General features: G+C 34.7%; 4 protein-coding genes across 4 annotated transcripts; 1 reads left to right on the top strand and 3 right to left on the bottom strand.

Annotated features, from left to right (window-relative positions):
* The first annotated feature begins 2986 nt into the window (after nucleotides 1-2986).
* LOC120260319 (probable cysteine desulfurase) lies at nucleotides 2987-5433 on the top strand. The gene is made up of 5 exons (XM_039267749.1): nucleotides 2987-3408; nucleotides 3486-3987; nucleotides 4072-4276; nucleotides 4361-4804; nucleotides 4891-5433. The coding sequence occupies exons 1-5, from the start codon at nucleotides 3018-3020 to the stop codon at nucleotides 5341-5343; spliced, it is 1995 nt and encodes a 664-aa protein (XP_039123683.1). The 5' UTR covers nucleotides 2987-3017; the 3' UTR covers nucleotides 5344-5433.
* A 114-nt stretch (nucleotides 5434-5547) lies between these two features.
* LOC120260320 (probable cysteine desulfurase) lies at nucleotides 5548-8258 on the bottom strand. The gene is made up of 4 exons (XM_039267750.1): nucleotides 7983-8258; nucleotides 7395-7896; nucleotides 6100-6721; nucleotides 5548-6009 (listed from the first exon to the last, which is right to left on the bottom strand). The coding sequence occupies exons 1-4, from the start codon at nucleotides 8245-8247 to the stop codon at nucleotides 5638-5640; spliced, it is 1761 nt and encodes a 586-aa protein (XP_039123684.1). The 5' UTR covers nucleotides 8248-8258; the 3' UTR covers nucleotides 5548-5637.
* A 2136-nt stretch (nucleotides 8259-10394) lies between these two features.
* Nucleotides 10395-13010, bottom strand: LOC120260321 (serine carboxypeptidase-like 44). The gene is made up of 10 exons (XM_039267751.1): nucleotides 12730-13010; nucleotides 12524-12631; nucleotides 12214-12306; nucleotides 12029-12121; nucleotides 11849-11934; nucleotides 11500-11772; nucleotides 11278-11411; nucleotides 11106-11198; nucleotides 10913-11030; nucleotides 10395-10656 (listed from the first exon to the last, which is right to left on the bottom strand). Exons 1-10 carry the CDS (start codon nucleotides 12989-12991, stop codon nucleotides 10504-10506), a joined length of 1413 nt encoding a protein of 470 aa, XP_039123685.1. The 5' UTR covers nucleotides 12992-13010; the 3' UTR covers nucleotides 10395-10503.
* Nucleotides 13011-22281: 9271 nt separating this feature from the next.
* On the bottom strand, nucleotides 22282-25936 carry LOC120260609 (serine carboxypeptidase-like 42). Its single transcript, XM_039268116.1, has 10 exons — nucleotides 25616-25936; nucleotides 24191-24298; nucleotides 24017-24109; nucleotides 23812-23904; nucleotides 23651-23736; nucleotides 23302-23571; nucleotides 23070-23203; nucleotides 22901-22993; nucleotides 22710-22827; nucleotides 22282-22597 (listed from the first exon to the last, which is right to left on the bottom strand). Exons 1-10 carry the CDS (start codon nucleotides 25878-25880, stop codon nucleotides 22430-22432), a joined length of 1428 nt encoding a protein of 475 aa, XP_039124050.1. The 5' UTR covers nucleotides 25881-25936; the 3' UTR covers nucleotides 22282-22429.
* Between the last annotated feature and the right edge of the window lie 584 nt (nucleotides 25937-26520).

Genomic DNA, 26520 nt, shown 5'->3' with positions numbered 1-26520 from the left:
AAAATATATATATATTTTTTGAAGGGCTTGTCATTCCTAATAAATTTTCATGACTCAATTTCATTTTTCAAGGGTGCATTTTTTTGACTGTCATTGCAAATGCATTCCCCTTGATAAGGGGAAACTACATGCATACCCCATGTAATTAATGCGCGTATATCTAAAGTATCAATATTTTCTTATGCACATGCATTCTTACGGTCAACACCCCATGTAATTAATGCGCGTATATCTAAACTATCAATATTTTCTTATGCACATGCGTTCTTACGGTCAACATTGAGTTAATGAAGGGTGAGTATAAAAAAAAATAAACTATGTCAAAATCACTATATTTTGAATTTAAGTATATATCTTATAATTAGATAGCGTTTCGAATATCTTACCCACCTAAATGTGTTTTTTTTTCATAGTATATATATATATATATCCATTATATAAGATTTATAAATGAAGCTAAAACTCTACTCAAAAGTGATATTAAAAAAAATTAATAATAATAATTATTATTATAATTATTATTATTATTATTATTTTATTAAAGTGAATAAAACACAATTTATAAAGTTAAAAAAAAAAACAAGTACAATAAAAAAAAATAAGTACAGACAAATTATGTGGACATCACTAGAGGTGATCCCTGCTTAATAAATAGAAAACTGCCAAAGAAAAAACAGGCAAGAAGACACGGAAGAGACGAAGTTCGTCAAAAGGAGATCAAGGACTTCTTCAGTTGCCAATGGCATCCGACTGGAACAGTGATTACTCCTAATGTGGCTAACTTGGGTTGAAGCTACGCTCAGCAGATCCATCGTTCAAGAAAATTAGGGAGCGTTTGAGCTTTTGATCTGCTTCAGAGGGAACATGTTGGTGCTGTGGGCCTCTAGCTGAGCAATCTAAGCAAGAAACTTATTAGTCATTTTGACAATGATAAAAAACACTGACAAAAAGTACAAATTAAGATGTGATTGTTCTTTTTGAGCCAGATATTTCAGCAGATTGCTCTGAAAAATATATCTCACATAGTTCTTTAGTTAGAAATTATGGATGGATCCCAAGCGGTTCAGATTTCAGAAATGGATTGGGGAGTGAATGGGGATGTAAATGTACAATATGCAGAGAGTAATATTATTAGGATAAACAACAATAACAAAGCCAAAACTAGTTTAATATGAGTCATCCCCAACATTCCTAAAATTTGAAATAGAAATTTTCTATTGAACAATTATTCTCAGGCATTGATTTGTGTAAACAAGTGGCAATGATGCCGTCTATTTAAGAGTGATATTAGGTTAGGTAAACTGGGCCAACTTAAAATTAACTTCAAATGGATAAACTATATATATATATATATATATTTGTAAATGAAACTTTAGAATAGTCAATTGACCAACCCTGAGAATATATTTGTTAATGAAACTTTAGAATCGTCAATTGACCAACTTTTCTGCGGCATTAATTTGTGTAATTAAGTTGGCATCAATGCCATCTTTTGTGTACGTGGTTGAGAGTGTCATTAAGTTAGGCAAACTGAATCAACTCAATAGTTTAAATTATTAATGGATAAATTTATTTTATTATTTTTTTTAATAAATCTGGATAAACCAAATCTTTAATAAAAAAAAAAGGTACAAAACAATGAAAAGGGAAACTAAAAAGAAGGCAAACTAACACCGAAGAGAAAGAGGGTCAAGATAAACACAGAAAAGAAGAAAAACATAACAAAACAACGGAGACAGACGAAGACCTCACTAGGGGGTGAGGTTTACTGAACTCAAAAGGAGCAAGAGCAGAAAAAGAACAGAAGAAAGAAAGCTGGGTCAGCGAAAACATCCTTTTAGAAACACAGGCTAGCTCGAGCTTGGAGACAAAAGGGAGATGATTGCTCTCGAGGGAGGTTGATCTCTGGATTGCCCACGTGATCTGCAGACCTGGCGCTCAAGAAGTTGAGGGAGCATTTTATCCTTTGAGAAGCTTCAAAGTTGGTTTGCTAAGGTGAAACTGGAGCTGCAGATAACCAAGAGAGAAGCATATTAGCAGTCTTCAAAATAATAAAATGAAAGGATAAGCAATTAAGCTGAAAAATTCGAATACATCATTCCAACCAAATATTCTAGATTATTGCTCTGGAAATGAGATCCCATATGTTCCAAAGATTAGAGTTTAAAGAAGGTATCCAGGAGGTCCAAACACTGGAAATAGAAAGAGGTGAAAAGTAAGCATAAAAAACTTGTCTAAAGAATGACCAAATTCTCTCTGTGTATTCGCAATCAAGGAATAGGTATTCCACAGTTTCAAAGTTTTTGTGACAAAAAATACATATATTTGTGGCAATTATATTACAACCTTTTTTGAAAAGGTTAGATAATGTGAGAATTTTGACTTCCCAGACTAATCAGCAGAAAAGTGTGATTTTGCTTGAGCATCTGATTTTCCAGAATTGGGAGTAAAGTGGACTTTGGACCCCATCTATTAAGAAATTGTAAAAGAATTTAACAAAGAAGGTTACATTTTTTTTCAATGGAACCTATCCATATATATTCATTCTTCATTCAACAATCCCGCCTATCCTCACAATTTACCATCCTATATATTTAATCAATAACCTATTGTCTACTGAAGCATGTGGAATTCATGTTAATAGAATTATTATTATTATTATTATTATTATTATTATTATTATTATTATTATTATTATTGTTATTATTATTATTGTTATTATTATTACTAATTGTTTTGCATGGTTGCTTAATTTTTTTTTTAATAAATGCGACAAGAATGGTTGCTTATCATTATTGTTGGGGATATTACCAAAATCATGCACCCAGTCAGCATGGAATATTCCTTGTCCAAACTACAACAATTTCATTTATATAGTTTACCAATTCTTCACAAATAGACCTGCAGACCGATTCTCATGTCTTGAACTTGTGCTTGCACTATAAATCAATGATACCACTTCTCAAAATTCACATATCATCTCTAATTAAACTCTTTCAACTTGAGATCGAGTCGCAATGCATTTCATGAAGCGTTTTACAGCCAAACACAGAAACCAAACACCATCTTCCAAGGAACCTCAAAACCAAACGTCCATTAACTCACAAACTCCAAACTCCATGACCATGATGCTCAAGCCAGTTCAAGATAAGATGATTCATAAATCAAGTTTGGATGAACTTGATACTAGTATCAGTCCTGCTGTGATCCAAAAGCTGAGGAGATACTCACAGAACAACTCATCTGAAGATAGGATTGAGTGGTTACAATCTCAAGTAATTGGCAACCAGATGGAGTTTGACACTCCCTTCGGCCAACGCACACTCACCTACGCCGATCACACCGCTTCCGGCCGCTCCTTGAAGTTCATTGAAGATTACATAATTGATAAAGTCCTTCCATCATATGGTAATCACTCTATATATAAATTAATACACCAAATTATAATTATATATCAAAGGCTTATATTGAAATTATTTATTCAGGAAACACACATACTGATGATAGTTTTGTGGGGGAGAGGACAACTAAGTTGGCACACAAGGCATCAGAGTTCATCAAGAAGTGTATGGGTGGAGGAAATGATGATTCTATAATCTTTTGTGGTTCTGGTACTACTGCTGCAATCAAGAGACTTCAAGAGGTGATTGGGGTTGCAGTGAGTCCTATCATGCGTGACAGGGTGTTAGAGAATGTCAAAGAGGAGGAGAGATGGGTGGTTTTCATTGGACCATATGAACACCACTCTAATATTCTCTCTTGGAGACAGAGCTTGGCTGACGTTGTTGAGATTGGGTTGAACTCTGATGGTCTGATTGATTTGGAAGAGTTGGAGAGACAGCTTAAGTCTCTCAAGTATTTAGACCGGCCAAAGCTGGGCTCTTTCTCGGCTTGCAGTAACGTCACCGGCATAGCTACCGACACACGTGCCGTTGCTCGTCTTCTTCATCGGCATGGTGCCTTTGCTTGTTTTGATTTTGCTGCCAGGTATTAATCATAATTGATCATTTACTATATATATATATATATATGTCGGTGATGATGATAATTATATGCATGCATGCATGGCAGTGGACCGTACGTGGAAATCAACATGAGATCTAGAGATGAGTTAGGAGGGTATGATGCTGTATATCTTAGTCCTCACAAGTTCATTGGAGGACCAGGAACTCCTGGCATTCTTTTGATGAGTAATTCTATGTATCGACTGGGATCACTGCCTCCATCCACCTGTGGAGGTGGCACTGTTGCCTATGTCAATGGCTTCAATGAAGAAGTAAGTGTTTTTTTTATATCTCCTTTTATGCTTATATATATGTGTGTGTGCATAATACATGGCTTAAGATTGCAAATTTATCAGGATACTCTGTACTATGATAAAATAGAAGAAAGAGAAGATGCAGGGACACCACAAATAATACAAAAGATAAGAGCTGCATTAGCATTCTGGGTCAAAGAATACATAGGCTATGAGCTCATTGACCTTCATGAGAGCTTCTACATAGAAACAGCGCTGAGGAGGCTGCGACAAAACCCCAACATAAAAGTGCTTGGAAACACAAAGGCCAAACGTCTCTCCATCCTCTCCTTTCTTGTCTACCCTTCAACAACTCGTACTCATTCCTCCATTGATGACTTAGATAACAAAATCCAGCCACTGAACGGGCGTTTTGTTGCAAAACTACTAAATGACCTCTTCGGTATTCAAGCTCGTGGTGGCTGTGCTTGTGCTGGTCCTTATGGTCACTCTCTTCTCAATGTAGATGAGAAGCTCTCTCTTGGGATTAGATCCGTCATACAAAAGGTACAAGATATAATAATGAAGCTTAATTAATTTGTCTATAAAAAAGGAAGAATGCTACTAACTCTTAAGTAAAAATTAATGAACAGGGTTACAATGGAATGAAGCCTGGATGGACAAGGATTAGCTTTCCATACTATATGGCAAAAGAGGAGTTTGCCTTCATTATGGCAGCAGTTGAGTTCATTGGCATGCATGGTCACCGTTTCCTCCCTCTCTATACCTTTCACTGGGAGTCTGGAGACTGGAGTTTTGACAAACGTGCATTCAAGTACCATTTGATGGAGGCTGAGCTTGCTAATGCATCTCGTGCACTGTTCTCTGGTGCAATTGGAGGAGTAGATGGAACAAGAGATCTCAATGCACTGATTGGGATTGAGAATACTTTAGTTAATGTTAAAGAAGGGAAAACAGTGGGAAAAACACACAAATTTGCTACATACTTAGAGGCTGCCAAACGTTTGGCACTGTCTCTTCCTGCTGACCCTCCAAGAAACAATGTTCCAGATGAGATAGTTGTCACATTAAAACTCTATGAGTAAATCCAGCTGGAATGCAATAAATGTACATCATACATTAATATGTTAGGTTCTTAATTTCCTGAGTCAAGAATCTTGATAAGAATGTTTGAATAAAAGAGATGTATATTAATTATTGCTTGTTGGTTTGATAACTATTGACCAATGCTTATTGGTCAAAGTACTGTTTGAATAAAATTCTAAATTATTATTAGTCAATGTGTATATTTCTCGTGCCTACATTTGATTACATAAAATGAATTAAACAATACAAAAACTAAAAGTGAAAAATCTCTGACAAATTACAAAACATTGAGATTAAATTCTAAAAAGAATGAGACTTGGGTCAATATCTGCAGGGACAAACCCAGGACAAATATCTCCGGAAAGAGAGAGGGCAAAGTCTTCAGCAGCAAACAAGTACTTCATGAACACATCCCTATCTTTTCTCTCTCCATTAGTAGTACTACTACTATTGATTGCCCTTAATTCAACAAATCCCTCAAGTTTCTTCATTCTTTTCTTGAATGTCCAATCTCCAGTGATCCAATCAAACTCATAAAGTGGAAGAAAAAGATGGCCATAACTAGCTATGAACTCAATAGAAGCAAGAACAAATGCCCACTCTTCTCTAGACATGTAGTAGGAGAAGCTAATCCTTGTCCACCCTGGCTTCAAACCACTATATCCCTGCATAACCATAAAAACCCTTAAATCATTAACTACTAATTAACCATCTCATCATGCATGAAAATGCATGCATATATACATAGTACGTACCTTTTGGATGGCAGATCTAAGGGCAAGAGAGAGCTTCTCATCAATACCAAGTAGACGATGACCATAAGGACCAGCACAAGCACACCCACCCCTACCTTGAATCCCAAAGAGATCATTGAGTAGTTTAGCTACAAAACGGCAGTGAAGGGGCTTTTCTCCATTAACAGTACTGCTTGAAGGGAAGACAAGAAAAGAGATGATGGGTAATCTCTTGACTTTATTGTTTCCAAGTATGCGAATGTTAGGATTAGAGAGAAGTACATTGAGTGCCAATTCAGTGTAGATGGTTTCATGAAAACTAATGAGTTGAAAGCCAATGAAATTTTTCACCCAGAAAGCCATTGCTGCTTTGATTGTTTGAATGATGGGTGGAGTTCCTGCATGTTCTCTCTCTTCTATATCTTCATTGTAGAGAGTGTCTTGTTCATTGAAACCATTGACATAGTTAACAGTACCACCTCCACAAGTTGAAGGAGGTGAGGATTTAAGCTTGTAAAGAGCTTTGTTAATGAGTAGCATGCCTGGAGAACCAGGTCCTCCAATGAACTTGTGTGGGCTAAGGAATACAGCATCATATCCATCTTCTTCTCCAGGCTTCATATCCAATTCCACATATGGACCACTGTGTGTATGTAATATAACAAAATAAAAACCAACTTATAATTTTGAATTTCTTTCATTTCATTTTCATATATATAAAAACTACTGCTGCTTTTTATTGTGGTTTGTCCATTGGTTACTTGTTGACTAGAAGCTTTGAATTAAGATATTATTATATATTTCACTGTATAATGTTAATCTTATAATCCATTAAGTAAAGTAAATTAAATCTTAATCCTATGGATGCAAAGAAAGCAAAACCAGGTACTCTTTTTAACTTTTTAAGCAAAATCATTCATCCTAACTTAAAGCATCTTCTCATATAATCTTTAAATATTTAAAATTCACTTCTTCTTTTTTTTTTTATAATAATAACCTATTTCATAGTGGCCATTGCCGTTCAACTTTCAGCTTCTCGTGCTAGTGCAAATATTGAACAATAATAAAACTCACCTAATGTATTTAAATCTCAATATATTCCCACATCAAGATGAAAATAGAGCAAATCTCATCAAATCAGGAAGTTGAACTGTATTCATTCATAGTTTTGCTAGAAAATGGTTGGCAGCAGCATTTGTTGAATTTCAAGTACAAAGTGCTTAAAATAATATTTGGTTGGTTGCTAATCAATAAAATTAAATTATTCTGCCAAAAATAAAAATGAAAAATAAAAAAAAGGGGGAAAAAATGATTACCTGGTTGCAAAATCAAAGCAAGCAAAAGCTCCATGTTTATGGAGAAGCCTAGCCAAGGCTCTAGTATTAGTCAGAATTCCAGTAACATTAGAACAAGCAGAGAAGGAGCCCAACATGGGACGCTTTGCATACTTAGAAGACATGAGCTCTTGTTTCAGTGCTCCAATGTCAATGAGTCCATCATCATCTGCACCAATCTCCACAACTTCCACAGTGCTCTGCCTCCATGAAAGCAAATTGGAGTGGTGCTCATAAGGACCAACAAAGACCACCCATCTCTCTTCATCCCTTAACTTTTTCACCACCTTCTCTCTCATAGTAGAAGGGATGGCCACTCCCATCACTTCTTGAAGCCTTTTAATCCCTGCAGTGGCGCCGGCGCCAGAGAAGATGAGAGCATCATCTTGGCCGGCTCCCATGCATTTCTTGATGTACATCATCCCTTCTTGCACCATCTTTGTTGTATTGCTCCCCACAAAGCTATCACTTGTGTGAGTATTTCCTATCAATAAAAACCACTAACATATTAACAAGAAGTTGAGTACTCTTATTAAAAATAAATCTTTGATGATTTTTTTTATTTGTTACCATAAAAAGGAAGGACTTTGCGGAGGATGAAATCTTCAATGTAGAGCAAACATCTTCCAGTTGCTGTGTGATCAGCATAAGTGAGCATTCTTTTGCCAAATGGAGTGTCAAACTCTGCATGGCTTCCAATCACTTGGGATCTCAGCCACTGGATTCTCTTCTCTTGTTGTGCTTTGTTTTCTTGATCTTGTTTAGCTTGAATCAACTCAATAAGCTCTTTGTAGATGCACACACTAGCTAAATAACCATCTTGTTTGGATTCCATGAAATTGATTGAAAAAGATGGAGTGCTAATTATGTTTTGAATATGAAAAATGAAAACACAAATATATATATATACACACACATGTGCATATATAAATAGGTAGAGGAATTCAGTGTGTACATCTAAAACGTGTGGCTTTAATACCCACAAATTGCTCATTACTTCGTGCTCATACTGTTGCCATTTGTATGTCAAAATCCAGTTGTGAGTCCCTTTGTTATGACTTCAATGGTCTCTGCTTTTCAGGAAATACTATTTTATTAGTCAGAGAAAGACTCAATTAAAATGGGAACAAACTTCCCTGATAGTTCCTAAATTTTTCTCAAAAACATCTAATTAACAGTGTTATTTAGGTCTCTGGCTGTTTCTTCTCATCTAGAATTATTTCCACTTTTTTAAAAGTGCATTAATTTTAACACTCCATATTGGCATACTCCAAGCTCCTTCTTGATGATGAAGAGTTAGGCATTGCTACCAAATTTTGCAGTTAGTTGTATTGCTGTTTACTTTTCAAGGTCAGGCATGAATTATATCACCCAGTTGCTTTCAGAAGCCCAGGCACTAGCTTCTTTATTAAGGATTTATCCATATAATATATTGCTAAAAACAGAGTACCCTGTTTTATGTTTGTTTAAAATGAAGGTTAACATTCCTTTAAAAATGATCATTTTTTATAGTATTTGAAGCCACTAGTAAATAGCAAATCAAGGGATGAAAAACCACAACTAAAACCTTACAGATGATGTACAGATTTAAAGTCCAAAAACTACAACAACTTGCTTAAAAAAGGACACTTTCTGGGGAAAGAAAACAGTAGATTAATCAGAGGAGGCCAGGTCTGGTATGGAATGGGAAGTGAGGCACAACAATTGCAGCCTCTTCCAACCTGTTCTTCTCTTTCTTCTCCTTTTTAACCTTCTTCACTTGCTTCTTATCACTCTCCACCTTTGAGTTTGGGTTTTGGGATTCATTCTTCTCCTGTTTTGATGCTGTTTTCATTGGAGAAACCTTTGCTAAAGCTGGTATACAACAGTAACAAGAACTCATCTCTTCTCTTCTCTTCTTTTCTCTAGTCTATGTTGAAGATTCACTGCCACACTGTTGTATGAGGTTGGTGATATATAAAGAGAGGTTGTGTGCAACGGAAGAAAGAGTGAGATAGCTTGGCAAGCAAGAATAAAAGAAGTCAAAGATGGTGAATAATAAATAACAAAGTCCAAGTGATTCTGTTTTATTTTGCTTATGGCTGCTCGCCAAATGGCGAGACAGTGACATTAGCAAATTCTCTATTTTTCCCAAAGCAAACGTTTCTCTTGGGGTTGAATTGTTTCAATTAAAAAATTTTAAAAAAATACGTTAATCTACAAGAAAATAATGGAGAATGCTTTTTTTTTTTTTAAAAAAAAAAATATTATAATGGAGAATGACTTATTGATTTTTAGCATAACAATTTTTTTTTTTTTATTACCGTGATCAAGTGTAGCGTCACAAAAATGATGTTAAATAGACATATAGATATAATAGTGTATTAGTTAAAAATGTTAATAGCCACTTAAAATTCACTATATGGGATTAACTAACATACAAAATAATAATAGTCTATCATATTTATTTAAGATAATATGTTAGGGCTACAACCCCATAATAATAATTTTTTTTTACTATACTCATAAAAAATTTAATAAACAGAAAATAAATAATATTATTACAATATTTTTACAATAGTGCACAGCACAAAAATTCTATCATGCATAACTCACTTTCCATTCAAATGATTTACTGTAGACTATCAGGTGGTTGTCAGCAGGACAAATTTTAATATAACAAAACTTTAAATTAATTTTTTAGGCCAAGCATGCCTAACATGACCTATTCTTTTCATTAGATTCAACTAGATATGTCAACTGTTTGGGTTTAGGACCAGGAGTACATTTTTAAACTAATTTTTTTTTTTTATGGGAAGATATAGGAGAGTATTACACTTATTAAATATAAATTTTTTATCTTATACTCTGCTATCATCTCTGACTCTGTTGAAGTAAATTTTATCTGCTTCTTAATAAAACAGTGTCAAACTCATTTTATCTGCACAAGAGAAAAAACATGATAAGAATCAATGGAACAAGGCAAGGTATGCAAACTCAATATTCAGTAAGTCTGAATTTATTCAAACAAGTTTCAGTGACAATCATAGGGTAAAACATTGCATGAACTTCATAACAACATCATATCTTTTATTGATTAACAGAAACAAGATCATGTGTTGCGCCTGGTCAGCCTCTCTCCATGAACAAATGATTTGAAGAGCTGGAAAGCTCGGCCGGGCTGCGAATACCCAATCATTTCACCACCACCTTTCACCGTCGCAAATGTAAGCACATTCCCGTATTCGGTCACCCATCCTCCAACCTTCAAATCATATGTTCATACATTGTTAGATATATTATGATACAATCTTATTATGTAAAATTAACCTGTTTCTCATTCTTGAGTCAACTATGCATATGTTATAACCTTTGTTCAAGTGCAAGCTAAACATATTAATTGAATCCAGTTCAATGGGATGAGAGTTCCGTGCTTATATATTTAAATCTGTATTTTTCAAATTAATCAGTGGAATTATTGATCACTCCAATAATATTAACCGATTTCATATTTTCTATACCTGGCTTTTGTAATACCAAGCACCATACGGCACTGTGATGTTGTACTTCAACTCCTCTGCTAATTCTCTCACAAGAGATCGAGATCCCAATATCGAAAGAATTGCATCTTGATCACCACTGCAATGAAAAATAATTAATGAGATTGATCGAAGTGATATTTCAGTTAAATAAGTAACTAAGGAGATTTCTTGCCTGAAAATCCAAACTGGAATTTTCTGGCCAACTATAATTTTAAGCACTGGAAGCATGTTCTTGATATTGTCCTCATCATTATATTGTAGAAATCTGATGATATATTGAAAAAACTCAGAGTTGTTAGTTTTCTTTTCTTTTTCTTTTTGAATCTGAAACAAATATGACTTACTGACTGCATTTGCTCCATTTGTAAGGTAATTTTGTCCTGTTTGCATGGAAAGCATGCTGAACTTGTGGGAGATTAAGGTACACATCAATCTCATATCCCATGCAGACATCAATACCATAGCTGATCTTTGAAACCTGAGTTTTAAATAGAAATGGCAATGGTATTTTAATCAATCTTGATGTTATATTATGGAAATTTTGCAGATGAGATGGAGAACCATACTGTTTTTTTCAGTCTTAGTTGTTCTTCGACGTTTGATGGACAAGTATCAAGTATCACATTGTAGAAGTTTATATTTCCGACCATTATAATTGCTGTATCAACTGCTGTATTACATGTTTCACTGGCATTCTGATCATTCCTCCTAACATATTTTTCAAAATCACATTCTCTTTTGATGATCATGAAAATCTCGTCAGATATCATTCCATGCGACCAGAGAAATTCATAGCTTGCAGCAAGATCTCTATCGAGCTTGATAATCGGGTTTCCGATCTATTCAATAACAAGCTTCAGTACCAAATTAAAAGCTAAATAAACAAAATAAAATTCTGGGGTGAAGTATCCATACTGCAATTCCCTTGATCTTAAACTTGAAATCATCTGAATTTTGATTATGTTTCAGCAGGACATTGACAAAGTTCGGTATGTAATGCCCTGAACCACATCATCAGTTTTATATTAGCATGCAGAGTATGCAAAATATTATAATGCAGTTAATGCATCTTTGATCACAATAAAACTAGTAGACCTGCATAAGTTTCTCCAGTAAGAAACAAATCAGTGTATTTGAACTCCGGGAACTTTTCGAGCCATTTTATCAAGAAGATGTACATGTCATTGGCTGCCATACAAAAAAAATAATCAAACCTTGATCAGACCAAAAAGTATAACTAACTTAATAAAATCAGAATAACAGAGTTTCTGAAACTTTACTGAATGATTCAATGCTGAAACTATAATCAGAACTCCTATTAGAGTAAGACCATCCAACTCCAGCAGGAGCATCAACAAAGAGCAGATTTGAAACTGAATATGGAAATAAGTATCAAATTAAACTAAATTCAATAACAAATATATATATATATATATATATATATATATATATATATATATATAACTGAATATGGAAATAAGTATCAAATTAAACTGAATTCAATAACAAAAATATATATATATATATATATATATATATATATATATATATATATATATATATATATATATATTCAGAAAGAAATGCAACCTCTATTCCAAGACATTTTGTTACACTGAAGACTATGGCCATCACCATTAGGAAGAAAAGGACCTACTTGATTGAAAGCTCCTTGTCCAATTGAAGAACAACCAGGGCCTAAACAATAAACAAAATTGAGAATTAGATATAACAATATGACATGAATCAAATAAAAAATAATAATAATAATTTGAATTGAAATGATGAACACAAACCTCCAGTCAACCAGAGAGTGAGAGGCTTGACTTGTTGAGATTCACCCTGAGCTTCAACAAAGTAATAAAAGAGACTTCTCCCTGCATCTAAATCCACATCAATATACCCAGCATACTGTTTGAAGGCAACATCTGGCTGGCCAGGAAGCTTCTTCACTATATCCTCCTCTGGGTAGCCTTTCACTAGTGTTCCACCATTGATGAGCACCAGCACCATTAACATCACCATTAATGGCAGCAAGAACTTTATGCTACTTGCCATCTCTCAAACTTCAGTTTGGAGCTCTTGGGACTGTGAGGTTTGCTGGTCTAAGTGCATGACATTTATAGTTTGGAATCTTGGAATTTTATGGGAAGAGTTTACCTTTAGAGTTCTACAAATGGTTCAAAGAGACGTTGGATTATATTATATATATATATATATATATATATATATATATATATATATATATATAATATATATTCAGTTAACCTCTTTGATTTATAAAAATATGTTTAAAGTAAAATTTCATTTTGACACCAAAATCTTTCTGTGGTTTACAACACCAAGAAAAAAAAAGAAGGCGGTGCGAGTTCAAATCTAGATTGTAAAGATATTAACCCTGTGAGAATTTATATTTATTTTTTTAAAAAAAAAATTGTATTTATTTTGTAAATATTTTTTGGCCAAGCAGGATTTATCTTTATAAAAAAAATAATTTTGATTTTTTTATTATGTAGTATTGACTAAAAAGATTTTTGAATAAGGTAAAAAGTGATTTTTATTTTACTTAGTTTAGGATCTGTGTTACTGTAGTCTAATTCTAGAGTAAGGATGAATTGAATATAAAGATATACTTAAGGACCAAAAGTGTAAAAAGTTTATGATGAAAGTTTTATCTTGTTTTATATAATAAAAAAAAGGAAAAAAATGTTTTAGCTTGAAGTTATGTGAGCTTGTTTTGGGGGGCATGGCACAAATAAAAAGGCCTTTTGGAGTAGGTAATTCAGTGTCCGTTTGTGTGGAAGTTTGGATTAAGTACATAATGAAATAGTTTGGCTTCTTTGATCAAACAAGTAACAACTTTTTATTTTATTTTATTTTATTTTATTTTTTGAAAGCCGGCATTTGCATGCTGTTGTACTCGGCTAATTTATTAAAATAATGTTATTTTTTTTTATTAATTCCCAAAATACGCATTTCTGTAACTATTTACGGAAATGCGCATTTTGTATTTTTTTTATTATTTTTTTTAAATTAGCGGGTCCCACGGTCATTTTTTAATATTTAAATTTATTTTTTTAAAAAAACAGAGGGTCCGTTATATTTTTAATATTAAGTTTTTATTTTTTTTAAAACTGCGGGTCCCGGTAGTTTTTTAAATTAAAAACATTTTACATCCAAACCCTTATAATTTTTATTAATTTTTTTTATAATTTTTTTTTCACTTCTACTATGTTATTTTTTTACTTTCACTAATTATAGCGGTCATTAATAATTTAAATAAATAATTTTTAATATTTTTTCATAATAAGGGGGTTGTTGAAATGAATTATTGGTGGCATGTGGCACCTACCCCATTCATTAGAGCCATTGGATGAAATTAATCTTAGTCATCCATTTGTTAGGTGGAGGCGTATATAAACTCTCCAAATTCTTTTTCTAAAACACACTAGTCATCCATTTGTTAGGTGGAGGCGTATATAAACTCTCCAAATTCCTTTTCTAAAACACACTAAGTATTAATTTCATCCAATGGCTCTCATGAATAGGCTAGGTGCCACATGCCACCAATAATTTATTTCAACAACCCCCTTATTATGAAAAAATATTAAAATTATTTATTTAAATTATTAACAGCCAGTTACAATTAGTGAAAGTAAAAATAACATAATAGAAGTGAAAAAAAAATTATAAAAAAAATTAATAAAAATTATAAGGGTTTGGATGTAAAATGTTTTTAATTTAAAAAACTACCGGGACCCGCAGTTTTAAAAAAAATAAAAACTTAATATTAAAAATATAACGGCCCCTCTGTTTTTTAAAAAAATTAAATTTAAATATTAAAAAATGACCGTGGGACCCGCTAATTTAAAAAAATAATAAAAAAATACAAAATGCGCATTTCCATAAATAGTTACAGAAATGCGTATTTTGAGAATTAATAAAAAAAATAACATTATTTTAATAAATTAGCCGTTGTACTCACAAAAACCGGTAACAAACTTTGCTTTCATGAAGAAAAGATTAAAATGGGTGAACTTGAAGATCCAAACATGATCAAACATATTAGTTGGTGAACTTCAAGAGAAATTGGCACAAAGATTAAAATGTATGCAATGAGTGAATAATTTAAGGTCACCTAACACTGTGTTATTTTTTTTTTAAATGTGGATTAACCACAATATAATCAGTACATGCACATGTAACAATTTTATTTTTTTTTATTTTTTTATTTTTGGGAACCATGTTTTGGATAGGTTAGTCCAAGGCATTTAAAAGCACTATACTGCTTGTAGACTTTCTTCCTTATTTTAAGTAGTTTATTCATTTTTTTTTCAAATTAATAATAATAATAATAATAATAATAATAATAATAATAATAATAATAAACATTTAATCAATTAAAAGGAAATAGAATGGTTCGTTTCAGAGAGATTTAGGGCGATGGGATGAGGTTCCTTGGTGGCGCTCGTGAGGGTTACGGTGGCTATCGGCAAGCTCACGGTGGTTATCGCAATGACTCGCATGAGGAACCCGGGGAGGAGCGCATAACAACTCCACCCTTTCTCGTCATGCTCGTCCCATCAGCCCACCTCCTCCCCGCTTCCATCTTCTTCTACTCCATTTGAAGTCCCTGTTTCACGTAACTCCCCGGTGAAAGATGGTGTAACCTTCGCCGAAGTGGTTCGAAAGCTCTCCACCTCCCTAATCACCCCCGTCCTTGTCTTCCACAAGGCCGTTCTCTTCTGTCAGCATCGCCCGATCGCCCGGACGTGGAGAGGTTTGCAAGCGGTGTCTGCGTCCGGGGCCATGATGTGGGTGATTGTAGACATCAACTCACATGTAGAAGATGCTCGGTATTGGTCATTTCTTTGTCCGTTGTCCCCTCCGTACACCCTCGAGGTTTCTCCTTCCTCTGTGAAGGTCACTCCCAACACCAAGATGCATCCTTTCATTAAAGATAAACCTCCGAAACCTCTCCTTCACGTGCACTGCCGCCTTCCTCCTCTTCATTAAGGGTATCTCTTCCAATTTGAAGCCATAATACAATCAAAAAGCGACCTTTAAAAGAATGATTATCATTAAAGTTCTCTCTGGTAATGCTAGTGTTAAATCAACGCATGACTTTCTTCCTCAACACTTAAAAAGACGGATCAATGTGAGCATATAACCCCTTATGGAGATGATTTCATTCTAACATTATTTACTGACTAAGGCGTGACTTACTTTGTTAAGAAAAGCCCGGTTTCTCTTCAAACAAACCTTGAGCGAGTGCACTCTTTAAAGCTGTCACATTGGACTCCTGAATTTGGATCCCATGCTATTGCAGCTGGCAACTATAATTGGATAAGGATGTCGAACCTTCCTCTTCATTGTTGGAACTGGAATTCTATTGTGGAAGTTCTTCGGCCAATTGGTGATCTGATTTTTTTGTTCGGAAGAAGGAGGATGTCTCTCTTGAACATCTAAGGGTTTTTGGTGAGGCTTAAAAAAAGCTATCAACTTTCCATTAAACATGATCGTGGATGTTGGTGTTAGGAGTTTCAAGGTTTATCTCGAAGATGATGGAATCCGGTTCTCCGTTCCAAAGTTATACAAAGTTCAACTCTCAACCAACTCGAGATCGAAGATCTCAACTGGATTTGGATTCTTCCAATGTCTTCATTCATACTAATGCTTCTAAGCAAGATACACGACCCCTCCTACCCGCATGACACACCGGATTCCATCGTCTCGCAAAAGGTAAGCGGTTCTTGCATCCACTCCCGGACTCATTATTCATGGTGAGACCAATGAGCCTGCCTCCGATATTAACTTTCCGGCGGGAACCAAGGAGGTTGGTCACCCTATTAATCGAAATACACCGGAAAGCGACGGTTGTCGTTGGCGAATCGGCACGAGATGACCCGGCATGCGGAGCTCCGGCGATAAAGCTGGTTGAGGCTCCCCGGATTCCTTCGGTCTCTTGCGAGAAAGCGAGGAAGGGGACGATTATTGCCCAACGGGGCCGGCGTGATGCATGGATGCTCATCAACCTTAGAATTGCCTCGAGATCGTAATTCTAACTTTTCAATTGGAGCCATGCACACGTCCCCTTTCTCCTCGGGATAAGGTTCTTTGAAGATTCTTTGACCAATGAATTTCAAAACTCTTTGAATCACCCATATTCGTTGAACAATTCAATGGCCAGCCCATTAAAAGAAAAATTCACCTCGAGATAAGAACTACGATGATGGACATTACTTACATCCATCATCTCCTCGTGATGAGGATTACGCTCCCCTCTCTCAAAGCTTTCTTGCTTAAGGTGCCTCGAGATAAGGAGATTCCTGATTCATTAGTTACTCAAACAAAGCGAAGGAAATATTGCTTCCAACCTTAGCAAGGATTCTTCTCAAATAAATCCAAATCTCTCATCTACTAAGGGGACATTACCTTCTCACCTGAATTATAATCCACCAACTCTAATTATACCAGATGGGTATAAATGGATTTTTCGTACACGGTGGATGGGACGTTAATTCAATTATTAACACGAGATAAATTTTTATGCTCAAAATCCTTCACCCTCGGAAGGATTCATTAGATTTACCTTCGATGATGAGCATGTTGATTGGGGAGAAGATGATGATTTTTTTAAGCGAGGAGATGGTAGAAGATGAGCACTTTCTTGAGGAAGATAATATCACCTAAAGCGTCTCGATATTCACTCGAGACAATCTTCTTTTTGAAACAACAGATTGATTTACTTCCCGATCAAGTTAGGATCGACAAGGACCACTTAGGGGGCTTACGCTTTCGAGATTTCATTCGGATCAAACTCCTTCCGATAATACAACAAAGGCAAATCGGAAGAAGTGATCGAAACAAGAAACCTTCGAGCCATTGGAGTGAAGAAGCGAGGTTTGTCCGCACCCTCCTAGATCGACTAAGAAGAAAATTCCTGAAGACCCCAGAGAAGGTATTCCTATTCCCTCTGATTCTGTCTTATCTACTTGGACTGATACTCAATTTTTTAATTATAGCAATTCTTGTGGCATTAAATTCTTGTGCTCTCCAAATCACAAATTCAAATGCCTAGACAAAATTCGTTCTTTGGATAAGGATAGAGCTGATAATTTCAAAAATTCTTGAGACTCCATTCGAGATCGATAGCTAGACCATTTCGTTTTTATGAAAATCCTTAGTCTGGAGCGTTAGAGGTCTTGGCGAGACCCTATAAAGCGTCATTTAGTTAAAGATGTCATTCTCGATTGCTAATGTAGATATTATCTGTTTACAAGAATCCAAACTTCAAGAAATTCATAGTTCTATTTGGAGATCTATAAGTGGCTTGCGATTTAATTCTTTCGATTACATACCTGCGCAAGGCACAGCGGGGGGAATTATCATTGCTTGGGACCGCTCTCTTGTCTCAGGAACTGTTATCCACAAAGGCTCATACTCCATTTCAATTACTTTCAAAAACATTCTTAACAATAATATTTGAACTTGCACAAATGTTTATGGACCGAATCCTAGAAATCTTAGATTGGTTTTTTGGGATGAACTTCGTCAAGTGCGAATTCTTCATAATAATCCCTGGGTGATTTGTGGAGACTTTAACACTATTTTCACTCCCGAAGACAAAAATCTTGGAGATTTTAATATCAGAGATGTTATTTCTGCTCAAAGATTCTTAAGTGATTTTAATCTCATAGACCCTCCTTTACATGGTCGTAGATTCACTTGGACCAACGGACAATCAGAACCACTTTGGACTCGTTTGGATCGTTTTTTGATTTCTAATGATTGGTCCATTTTATATCCCAGATCCAATCAATTTGTACTACCGAGAATTGGCTCCGACCATTCTCCCATTTGTTTGGATTTTGGGGATCACCACTCTCTTCCACGTAGATTTCGCTTTGAAAAATTTTGGTTTACCAATTCCCTTTTACCAGATTTAATTCATGATTGGTGGACTGAAATCGACCCAGAAGGTTGTGGTGCCTTTATCTTTACCAAAAAATTGGCTTATCTGAAAGATAAACTCCGCAACTGGGCAAAAATTACATTTAGTAATTCCAACCATCAAAAAAAGATACTCATGGCAGAAATTCATTCTTTAGATACTATTGGGGAATCTAGACCCCTTTCTGTTGATGAATCCTCTCGTTTTTCTTAGTATTCGTCAAGAATTTTTACTCTTTTAAACCGAGGGAAGAAATGTCATTTGGAAACAAAGATCTAGAATTACACGGCTTAAGGAAGGGGATGCTAACACAAAGTTCTTTCATCAAGTTGCCAATGGTAGAAGGAATAAGAATTTTTATTTCTAGAATTTGTCATCAAGGACTTTGGATGGAAGGTGAAAAAGGATATTGGAAAAAAATTTTTCAATATTCACTTTCAATCTATTCTGGGAACTCCGATTTCTAACAGATTCCTGTTGGATTGGCAACTCTTATTTGGATACAAAGTAAGAGTTGATCTTTCTCATCTTGAGCTGCCATTCACCATGGAGGAAATTAGGCTTGCTGTTTTTAGCCTTCATGCAGACAAAGCTCCTGGTCCTGACGGTTTTCCTATGTTTTTCTTCCAAAAAAACTGGAGCATTGTACAAGACACCATTGTTAATCTTTGTGATGATTTCTACAAAGGTACTATTAATTATGAACGTTTGAACTGGGTTCACATTGCTCTTATTGCTAAAAAATCTACGCCCTCAGATGTCTCTGATTTTCGCCCCATCAGCCTGATAAACTCCATCTGTAAAATTGTCTCCAAGATTCTTGCTACTAGATTAAGCTTGGTGATTGGCGATTTGGTGGATGATTCACAATCTGGCTTTATTAAGGGCAGGTGTATTGCAGAAAATATCATTGCCGCCCAAGAAGTGATATTTAATCTTCAAAAACGGAAATCTCTTGGTTATGCATTTTAAAGTGGACTTTGCTAAAGCATTTGATTCTTTAGATCGGGATTTTTTTACTTGAAATTCTCAAAAGCAAGGGGATTTGGATCCAGATGGATCTCGTGGATTCACATTATTCTTAAAACTGCAAAAGCTCAGATCATCATCAATGGAACCATTCAAGGTTATATTCGTTGCAAAAGAGGTCTCAGACAAGGAGATCCCCTATCCCCTCTTCTTTTTGCTTTTAGCTGCTGACGTTCTAAGTGCTATGTTTACCAATGCCCTTAGATCTAGAACCCCTAGTGGGTGTGCCACTTGACAATTCGAGATAGCATTTGCCATCTTCAATATGCGGATGATCCGATCATATTCTCTGCTTTGGAGGTCAAGAGGATCTTAACATAATTAAGTTAATTCTTTATCTTTTTGAAGGTTCTTCTGGACTTACCATTAATTATTCTAAAAGCTGCTTATACTCCACTAATTACGGCTTCCAACCCCACTTCACTTCTGCTATGATACTTAATTGTTCTAGAGATTGCCTTCCGCTAACCTATTTGGGGTTCCTTTATCCGGTCGACGACCAAAAAAGACATGACCTGGTTTCATCTCATTGAAACTGTTCGTGCTAGACTATCGCCCTGGAAGGCCATTTACCTCTCTCTTGGAGGTCGATTAACTCTTCTCAACTCTGTACTTTCAACTGTTCCAGTATATTGGATGTCAGTATTCAAACTTCCTACTTGGGTGATTAAAGAAATTGACAAGATTCGTAGGGACTTCCTTTGGAAGGGACCTGATTTAGGACCCAAAGGTTTCGAGGTTGGTGGCTCGGAAAAAGATTTTGTAGACCACCGGAATATGGGCGGTTGGGGAATTCTTAGTCTCCAAGATTTCAATTGTGCTTTGCTTGGAAAATGGTGGTGGAAAATTATTTCTAATCCTAATGTCTATTGGGTTAAAATTATTAAAGCTAACTATTTTTTTCCGAAAACCCAACATGTCCTCTTTTTCACTCGCCTCCAAGAAATAAATCCTTTTTTGCGGGTGGATTCTCTCTTCCTTGAATACTTTTTCGACTCGCGTCTCAAAAACTATTAAAAATGGAGCCAATACCTACTTTTTGGTATGATAGGTGGTTCTCGGGATTTCTCCGAAAGATCGTTGGTCTCTTCTTTTTAATGAATGTATTTTCCCTTGGATTACGGTTCGTCAGATTACCGAACAAGTATACTCCCCTGAAAATCTCTTCTTCAACAGTAATTCTGATGAATTTACTTCTCTGTTGGAGATAATCCCTGATTGCTCAAGTGGACTAGAAGACTTTTACACTTGGCCTCTGAATAAAAGTGGAACCTTCTCGGTAAAATCTTTTTACAAGTTTATTATCGATGGAGGGATTCGCTGTCCACTTTATAAGCAGTTCTGGAAAATTAGATGCCCAACAAAAATCACCCTTTTTTGCTGGCTTGCTTGGGAAGATAAAATCCTCACCCTTACAAATCTCTTCAAAAAAGGTTGCAACTTACAAAATACAACAGATACTTGCGTACTTTGCCATAGAGCCTCTGAGACAATAGAACATCTTTTCATAGACTGCGTATACACTTCACGTATATGGTCCTTTTTCTCACAAATTTTTGAAATACACTCCATTCCAACTTCCTTTTCGAAGATTTGGACCACTTGGATCACTTCCATTCAACCTCAATGCCAACCTCTTTGGGACCTTTGTGTTAGAGCTATTATTTGGAATATTTTGGCTAGGCGTAACAATCGCGATTTTTTTCAAATGTCTGCGACAGACCGCTCACTCTTTAATGGTTAAAATTGCTAATATGCTACTTTCCCGGTTTTCGCTGACCGATGTTAACCAATGCGAGTCTTTGGTCGTAGCTACTTTCGAGAAAATCGCAGCTCAATCAACTTCATCGAGTAGCAAGGGAATCCAACATTTTCAGCGATTCAGATCATAATCCCGCTCTAGAGTAGAGTTCTTCACTGTCAGCTCTGTTGACCTGTACCCCCTGTTGGTGGCTTTCGTCTTCATAGCTGTTTTATCTTCTCGTTCTTTGTTTTTCTTGTTATGTTTCTTGTAGTACTTATGCCTCACCTCTGGTGAGAGTTTCTGTACTTCTACTGTACTTTTTCGCTATGTTTTATTTTCAATAAATTTGTGGTTTATCCACTTTTATCAAAATAATAATAATAATAATAATAATAATAATAATAATAATAATAATAATGTGAATTCAGGGCTTTCGGACATTCGCTTTCTTTATTTGTATGTACTGTGTTTGTTTGTGTTGTTTCTCTTTCAATAAAATTGTGGTTTATCCATTTTTTTAAAAAAAAAAATTTAATAATAATAATAATAATAATAATAATAATAATAATAATGTGAATGATAAATCCATATAACTGCATTGAGAAACCCAGGACCTGCATGTTTAATCAAACTAATTTATTTTCCACAAAATAATCAAAAGTTGAACAAATGCATAAACCTATAAGCCAAATTAAAGACTCTTTAATAATAATCACAATTAAGCTAGGCAATTGCAGAAACCTATAAACAAATTGAAGAACAAGACTCATCAATCATAAATTGAAGGGGTTGTTGTGTTTGGCAGTCTCTGTCCATGAACAAATGAAGCAAATAGTTGCAGTGCTCTTCCAGGCTGTGCATAAGGAACCATATGAGAAGCACCTCTCACAGTAGCAAATGTCAATATATTACCATATTCAGTCACCCAACCACCAACCTTCCAAAAAAAACACACACACATCTTATTCAACACATCTATTAATCATTCATTCAATTCTAAATCAATCTGCAGATATACATAGCATTTATGTATATATATATACACATACCTGGCCTTTGTAAAACCAAACACCATAAGGAACTGTGATTGCAAACTTCAGTTCATGTGCTAGTTCTCGCATTAATGTTCGAGAGCCTAAAAACGGAACAACTGAGTCTTGATCACCACTGTCAACAGAAAACATCTTCAATTAATTACAGTTTGATTCAAAGTTTCAAATGAGAGAATTTTTATTCTTGCCTGTAAACCCAGACAGGTATCTTGTGCTGAATTATTTTCTTTAGTATTGGTAGGATGTTGATGCTAGTATCCTTGCTGTTGTAATTCAGAAAACTGGCCAAAGAATTGATTAGTTTCAGAGATCTAATTCACTACATTGTGTTCAGAATTTGTCGGTGTAATTACTTACGAGCTGCACATACTCCATTCGTATGGTAAGTTCGTCCGGTTGGCGTGAAGAGCATGCTGAACTTCTGGCATATTGAAGTAGTACTGCCTCTCATATGACATGCAAACATCAACCCCTACACTCATCTTTGTAGCCTGAGGATCACCAGATTGAAAATAAATATAAAAGATAATTTTGAATTTAATGTAAGTATACACAACTTAGTTTGCAGATGATGAGATGTAGAACATACGAGTTTCTTCAATCGCAATTCTTGTTCGACAATTGATGGATAACAAACATCAAGGATCACATCATAATTATTTATGTAGTCTCCCACTACTTGATAAGCCTCATCACTTGCATCATTGCATGCTTTGCTCATATTAACAGAACTGTAATCGTTGAAATCACATTCTCTATTGATGGTGAGGCCAAGCTCATCAGATATCATGCCATGTGACCAGAAAAATTCATAAACTGAACCGGCATCTCTATCAAGGTTGAGAAGTGGATTTCCAATCTATTCAACAGATCAAAATGATCATAAGCTTCATGTATACTATACAATCTTGGAGTAATTGTTGAGATAATTTTCTTACAGCAACTCCCTTGAGATTAAACTTGAAACTGGTCGAGAGTTTATTATGCCTCAGCAGGACATCAGCCAATTGTGGTATATAATGCCCTGAATCATCATTTTATATCATCATACAGAGTAAGAGAATTCAGTAAATGCATCTGAAGGATTAAAACAACAAACCTGCATAGCTTTCTCCGGTCAGAAATAAGGCGCTGGTTTTGTATTCGGGAAACTTTTGGAACCATTTCAACAAGAAGATGTACATGTCATGAGCTTCCATGAAAAATAAGATCAAGATGCAATCAGATTTTTTTTTTATATATATATATATAGACAATTGTGAAAGGAAAACAGATGAGATATCTGTAATTTTATCAAGTTTTACCGGTCGATGCATCGTCGCGATTGTAATCAGAAGTTGTGTTAGAGTAGGACCATCCAACCCCAGCAGGAGACTCAACAAAAAGGAGATTTGAGACTAAAAATACAAAAAGTTGGAATTATTTAGTTGATGAAAAATCTAAACAATTGGATAGATTAGTGCATAAAGAGATGAAACCTTTATTCCATGACTCCTCGTTTATGCGAAGACCCCGGCCATCACCCCTAGGAAAAAAAGGGCCTAATTCAGTGAATGCTCCTCCTCCCATTGAAGAACATCCCGGTCCTGAGCACAATTTCCATTGTTACTAAAACTAGCACAATAAAATTGCATCAAAAATTTCAGTAACTAGATTCAAGTTCAAGTCATTCACAAATAAAACATTAGCTTAATTCAACTTGGACTAACTTTAGAACCATTGCTCAATCTCTATTACATTTTATTTTATTTGAATTTCAAACAATTTAAAGCTGCATAAACAAACTACATCTTCCATTCTGAAACATTAGGAAGAATGATTTGTTTTTTCTTTTGCATCATGGTAGTTAGAATGTTAGATTAAACCAAAGAATCATTAGCTTTATCAAAAGAACTAGACAAGCAAAGACAAGCATGTGAAGAACAAACTTGGAATGCATCAAGTTATAAAGATAGCTTCTAAAATATAATATATATATATATATATATATGTTCCTAGTGATTGCAATCCATATGAGATAGCCATAAAAAAAGTATTGGAATCTTGAATTACAAATTGTTAAAACTGATGCATATTATATAAGATAGATGCATAATAAACCAGCTCATCGATCAATACGCCAACGCATCTAAATAGCTCAGCATATGCTTAACTATATTGAGAACAGCAAAGAAAACTCTATTTTGCTTGAAATGAAAACAATCTCATATGATTGAGAAAGTAAAGAGTGAAGGACTGATAGGTTAGAATCCAGTCAGTAATTTTAATGTAAGTAGTACTGTTCTGAAAACTAGGTAATAACAAGATCATTCACCTTCAAAATTCCAAGAGGAAAAAAAATTAATAAAAATAGAATAAAAAGTACATGAAACAAAGGATGGAAAAGGAAGCAAACAAGATCTTTGGAGAACAGTGTAAAAATTAATACACAGCAAACTTCATATTAATCAAGATAGCAGAAGCACAGAACAATAACATAACAAATAAATAAGATGAAAACTCTCTTACCACATCATAGCATCAACCATTTAAATAAGAACAAACAAATTCCATAGAAAAACAGAGCAACAAACTTACCTTCGTTAGAGATTTCATATTAATCAGAATACCAGAAAAACTGCACCATAACAAAACAAATAAAACAAAAACTAAATCTCTAAAGTCCCAAGAACAAGATGAAAACTTTCTTTTACTACATCATAGCATAATACAAATTTCACATAGAAAAACAGAGTAACAAGCAAACCTCCATTGAAAACATCATATGAATCATCAACAAACCAGAAACATTAACGAATAAAACTATAACCTAAAATCAAGCCAGTCCCAAGAACAAGATGAAAACTTTCTTTTTCCACATCATAGCATCATTAAATTTTTTTACAGAAAACAAGAGAGCAAACCTCCATTGAGCCACAAAGTGAGGGGTTTGTGATGAGGTTTTTCTTGAGCTTCAACAAAGTAGTAAAAGAGGCTTCTTCCAGCCTTTTCATCTACATCAACATACCCAGCATACTGCTTGAAGCTAACATGAGGCTGGCCAGGAAGCTTAATTACCAGGTCTTCCTCTGAATACCCTTCCACATCTCTTCCACCATTGATGACCATCATCACCATCAACAAACTCCACATCAACCCCAAGCTTCTACCCATCTGAAGAGAAAGCATGGCGCTGTAACAAGGCTTTGAACTTTCAAAGGCTTCTTTGTGTGTTCCTTTTTCTATGCATGTATAGCTTGTGTGTTTATATGATGAAGGTTATATATATATATATATATATATATATATATATAATATAAAAAATACATTTTTCATGTATGTCTATAGATAAGAAATTTATGAACGTTTAATTATTAACCGTTGGATCACGATCCAACGGACGATATTTACTTTTATATATATATATATATATATATATATATTTATAATAGTACTAGATATATATCCGTCTATATAAATATTTTCAAAGAATAACTGAAATATTGAATTTTGAGTTTCATGCCATAAATTTGATTCATTTAATATCATTTTTGGTTTTGAAATTATGACAATTTAAATATCAGTACTCTTTGGAATATAATTTTGTGATAAGTGGACTTTTATACAATTTGAATAACAAGAATAACAATTTGTTGGAGAGAATTCAACAATTTGTAATTATTCAGAATCAAAAATCAGAACTGAATATCTCAGCAACTAAATATAAGTTTCCACAACTTCTCATAATTTTATTTATTTATTTATTTTAACACCCAATATAATACCAGAAATTACATGATTCTGCTTAGTTTGGCTGATTTATTTACCA

The sequence above is a fragment of the Dioscorea cayenensis genome, chromosome 5 (assembly GCF_009730915.1).
Source record: "Dioscorea cayenensis subsp. rotundata cultivar TDr96_F1 chromosome 5, TDr96_F1_v2_PseudoChromosome.rev07_lg8_w22 25.fasta, whole genome shotgun sequence".
NCBI classification, from domain to species: Eukaryota; Viridiplantae; Streptophyta; class Magnoliopsida; order Dioscoreales; family Dioscoreaceae; genus Dioscorea; species Dioscorea cayenensis.
Note: the sequence above shows the minus strand (reverse complement) of the source record. Positions and strands in the feature narration are given on the sequence as shown.

Excerpts from the sequence above, each read along its gene's own strand:
- LOC120260319 (XM_039267749.1), top strand. The coding sequence starts at position 3,018 with ATGCATTTCATGAAGCGTTTTACAGCCAAACACAGAAACCAAACACCA. Across the intron at positions 3,409-3,485 it reads TAAAGTCCTTCCATCATATG|GAAACACACATACTGATGAT; the intron begins GTAATCACTCTA and ends TTATTTATTCAG. Across the intron at positions 4,805-4,890 it reads TTAGATCCGTCATACAAAAG|GGTTACAATGGAATGAAGCC; the intron begins GTACAAGATATA and ends ATTAATGAACAG.
- LOC120260320 (XM_039267750.1), bottom strand. The coding sequence starts at position 8,247 with ATGGAATCCAAACAAGATGGTTATTTAGCTAGTGTGTGCATCTACAAA. Across the intron at positions 7,897-7,982 it reads CAAAGTCCTTCCTTTTTATG|GAAATACTCACACAAGTGAT; the intron begins GTAACAAATAAA and ends TTTTATTGATAG. Across the intron at positions 6,722-7,394 it reads TGCTTTGATTTTGCAACCAG|TGGTCCATATGTGGAATTGG; the intron begins GTAATCATTTTT and ends ACATACACACAG.
- LOC120260321 (XM_039267751.1), bottom strand. The coding sequence starts at position 12,991 with ATGGCAAGTAGCATAAAGTTCTTGCTGCCATTAATGGTGATGTTAATG. Across the intron at positions 12,122-12,213 it reads TTTCAGCATTGAATCATTCA|CCAATGACATGTACATCTTC; the intron begins GTAAAGTTTCAG and ends TTTGTATGGCAG. Across the intron at positions 11,412-11,499 it reads AACTAAGACTGAAAAAAACA|GTTTCAAAGATCAGCTATGG; the intron begins GTATGGTTCTCC and ends TTTAAAACTCAG.
- LOC120260609 (XM_039268116.1), bottom strand. The coding sequence starts at position 25,880 with ATGCTTTCTCTTCAGATGGGTAGAAGCTTGGGGTTGATGTGGAGTTTG. Across the intron at positions 23,572-23,650 it reads TTAATCTCAAGGGAGTTGCT|ATTGGAAATCCACTTCTCAA; the intron begins GTAAGAAAATTA and ends TCTGTTGAATAG. Across the intron at positions 22,598-22,709 it reads TTTGGTTTTACAAAGGCCAG|GTTGGTGGTTGGGTGACTGA; the intron begins GTATGTGTATAT and ends TTTTTTTGGAAG.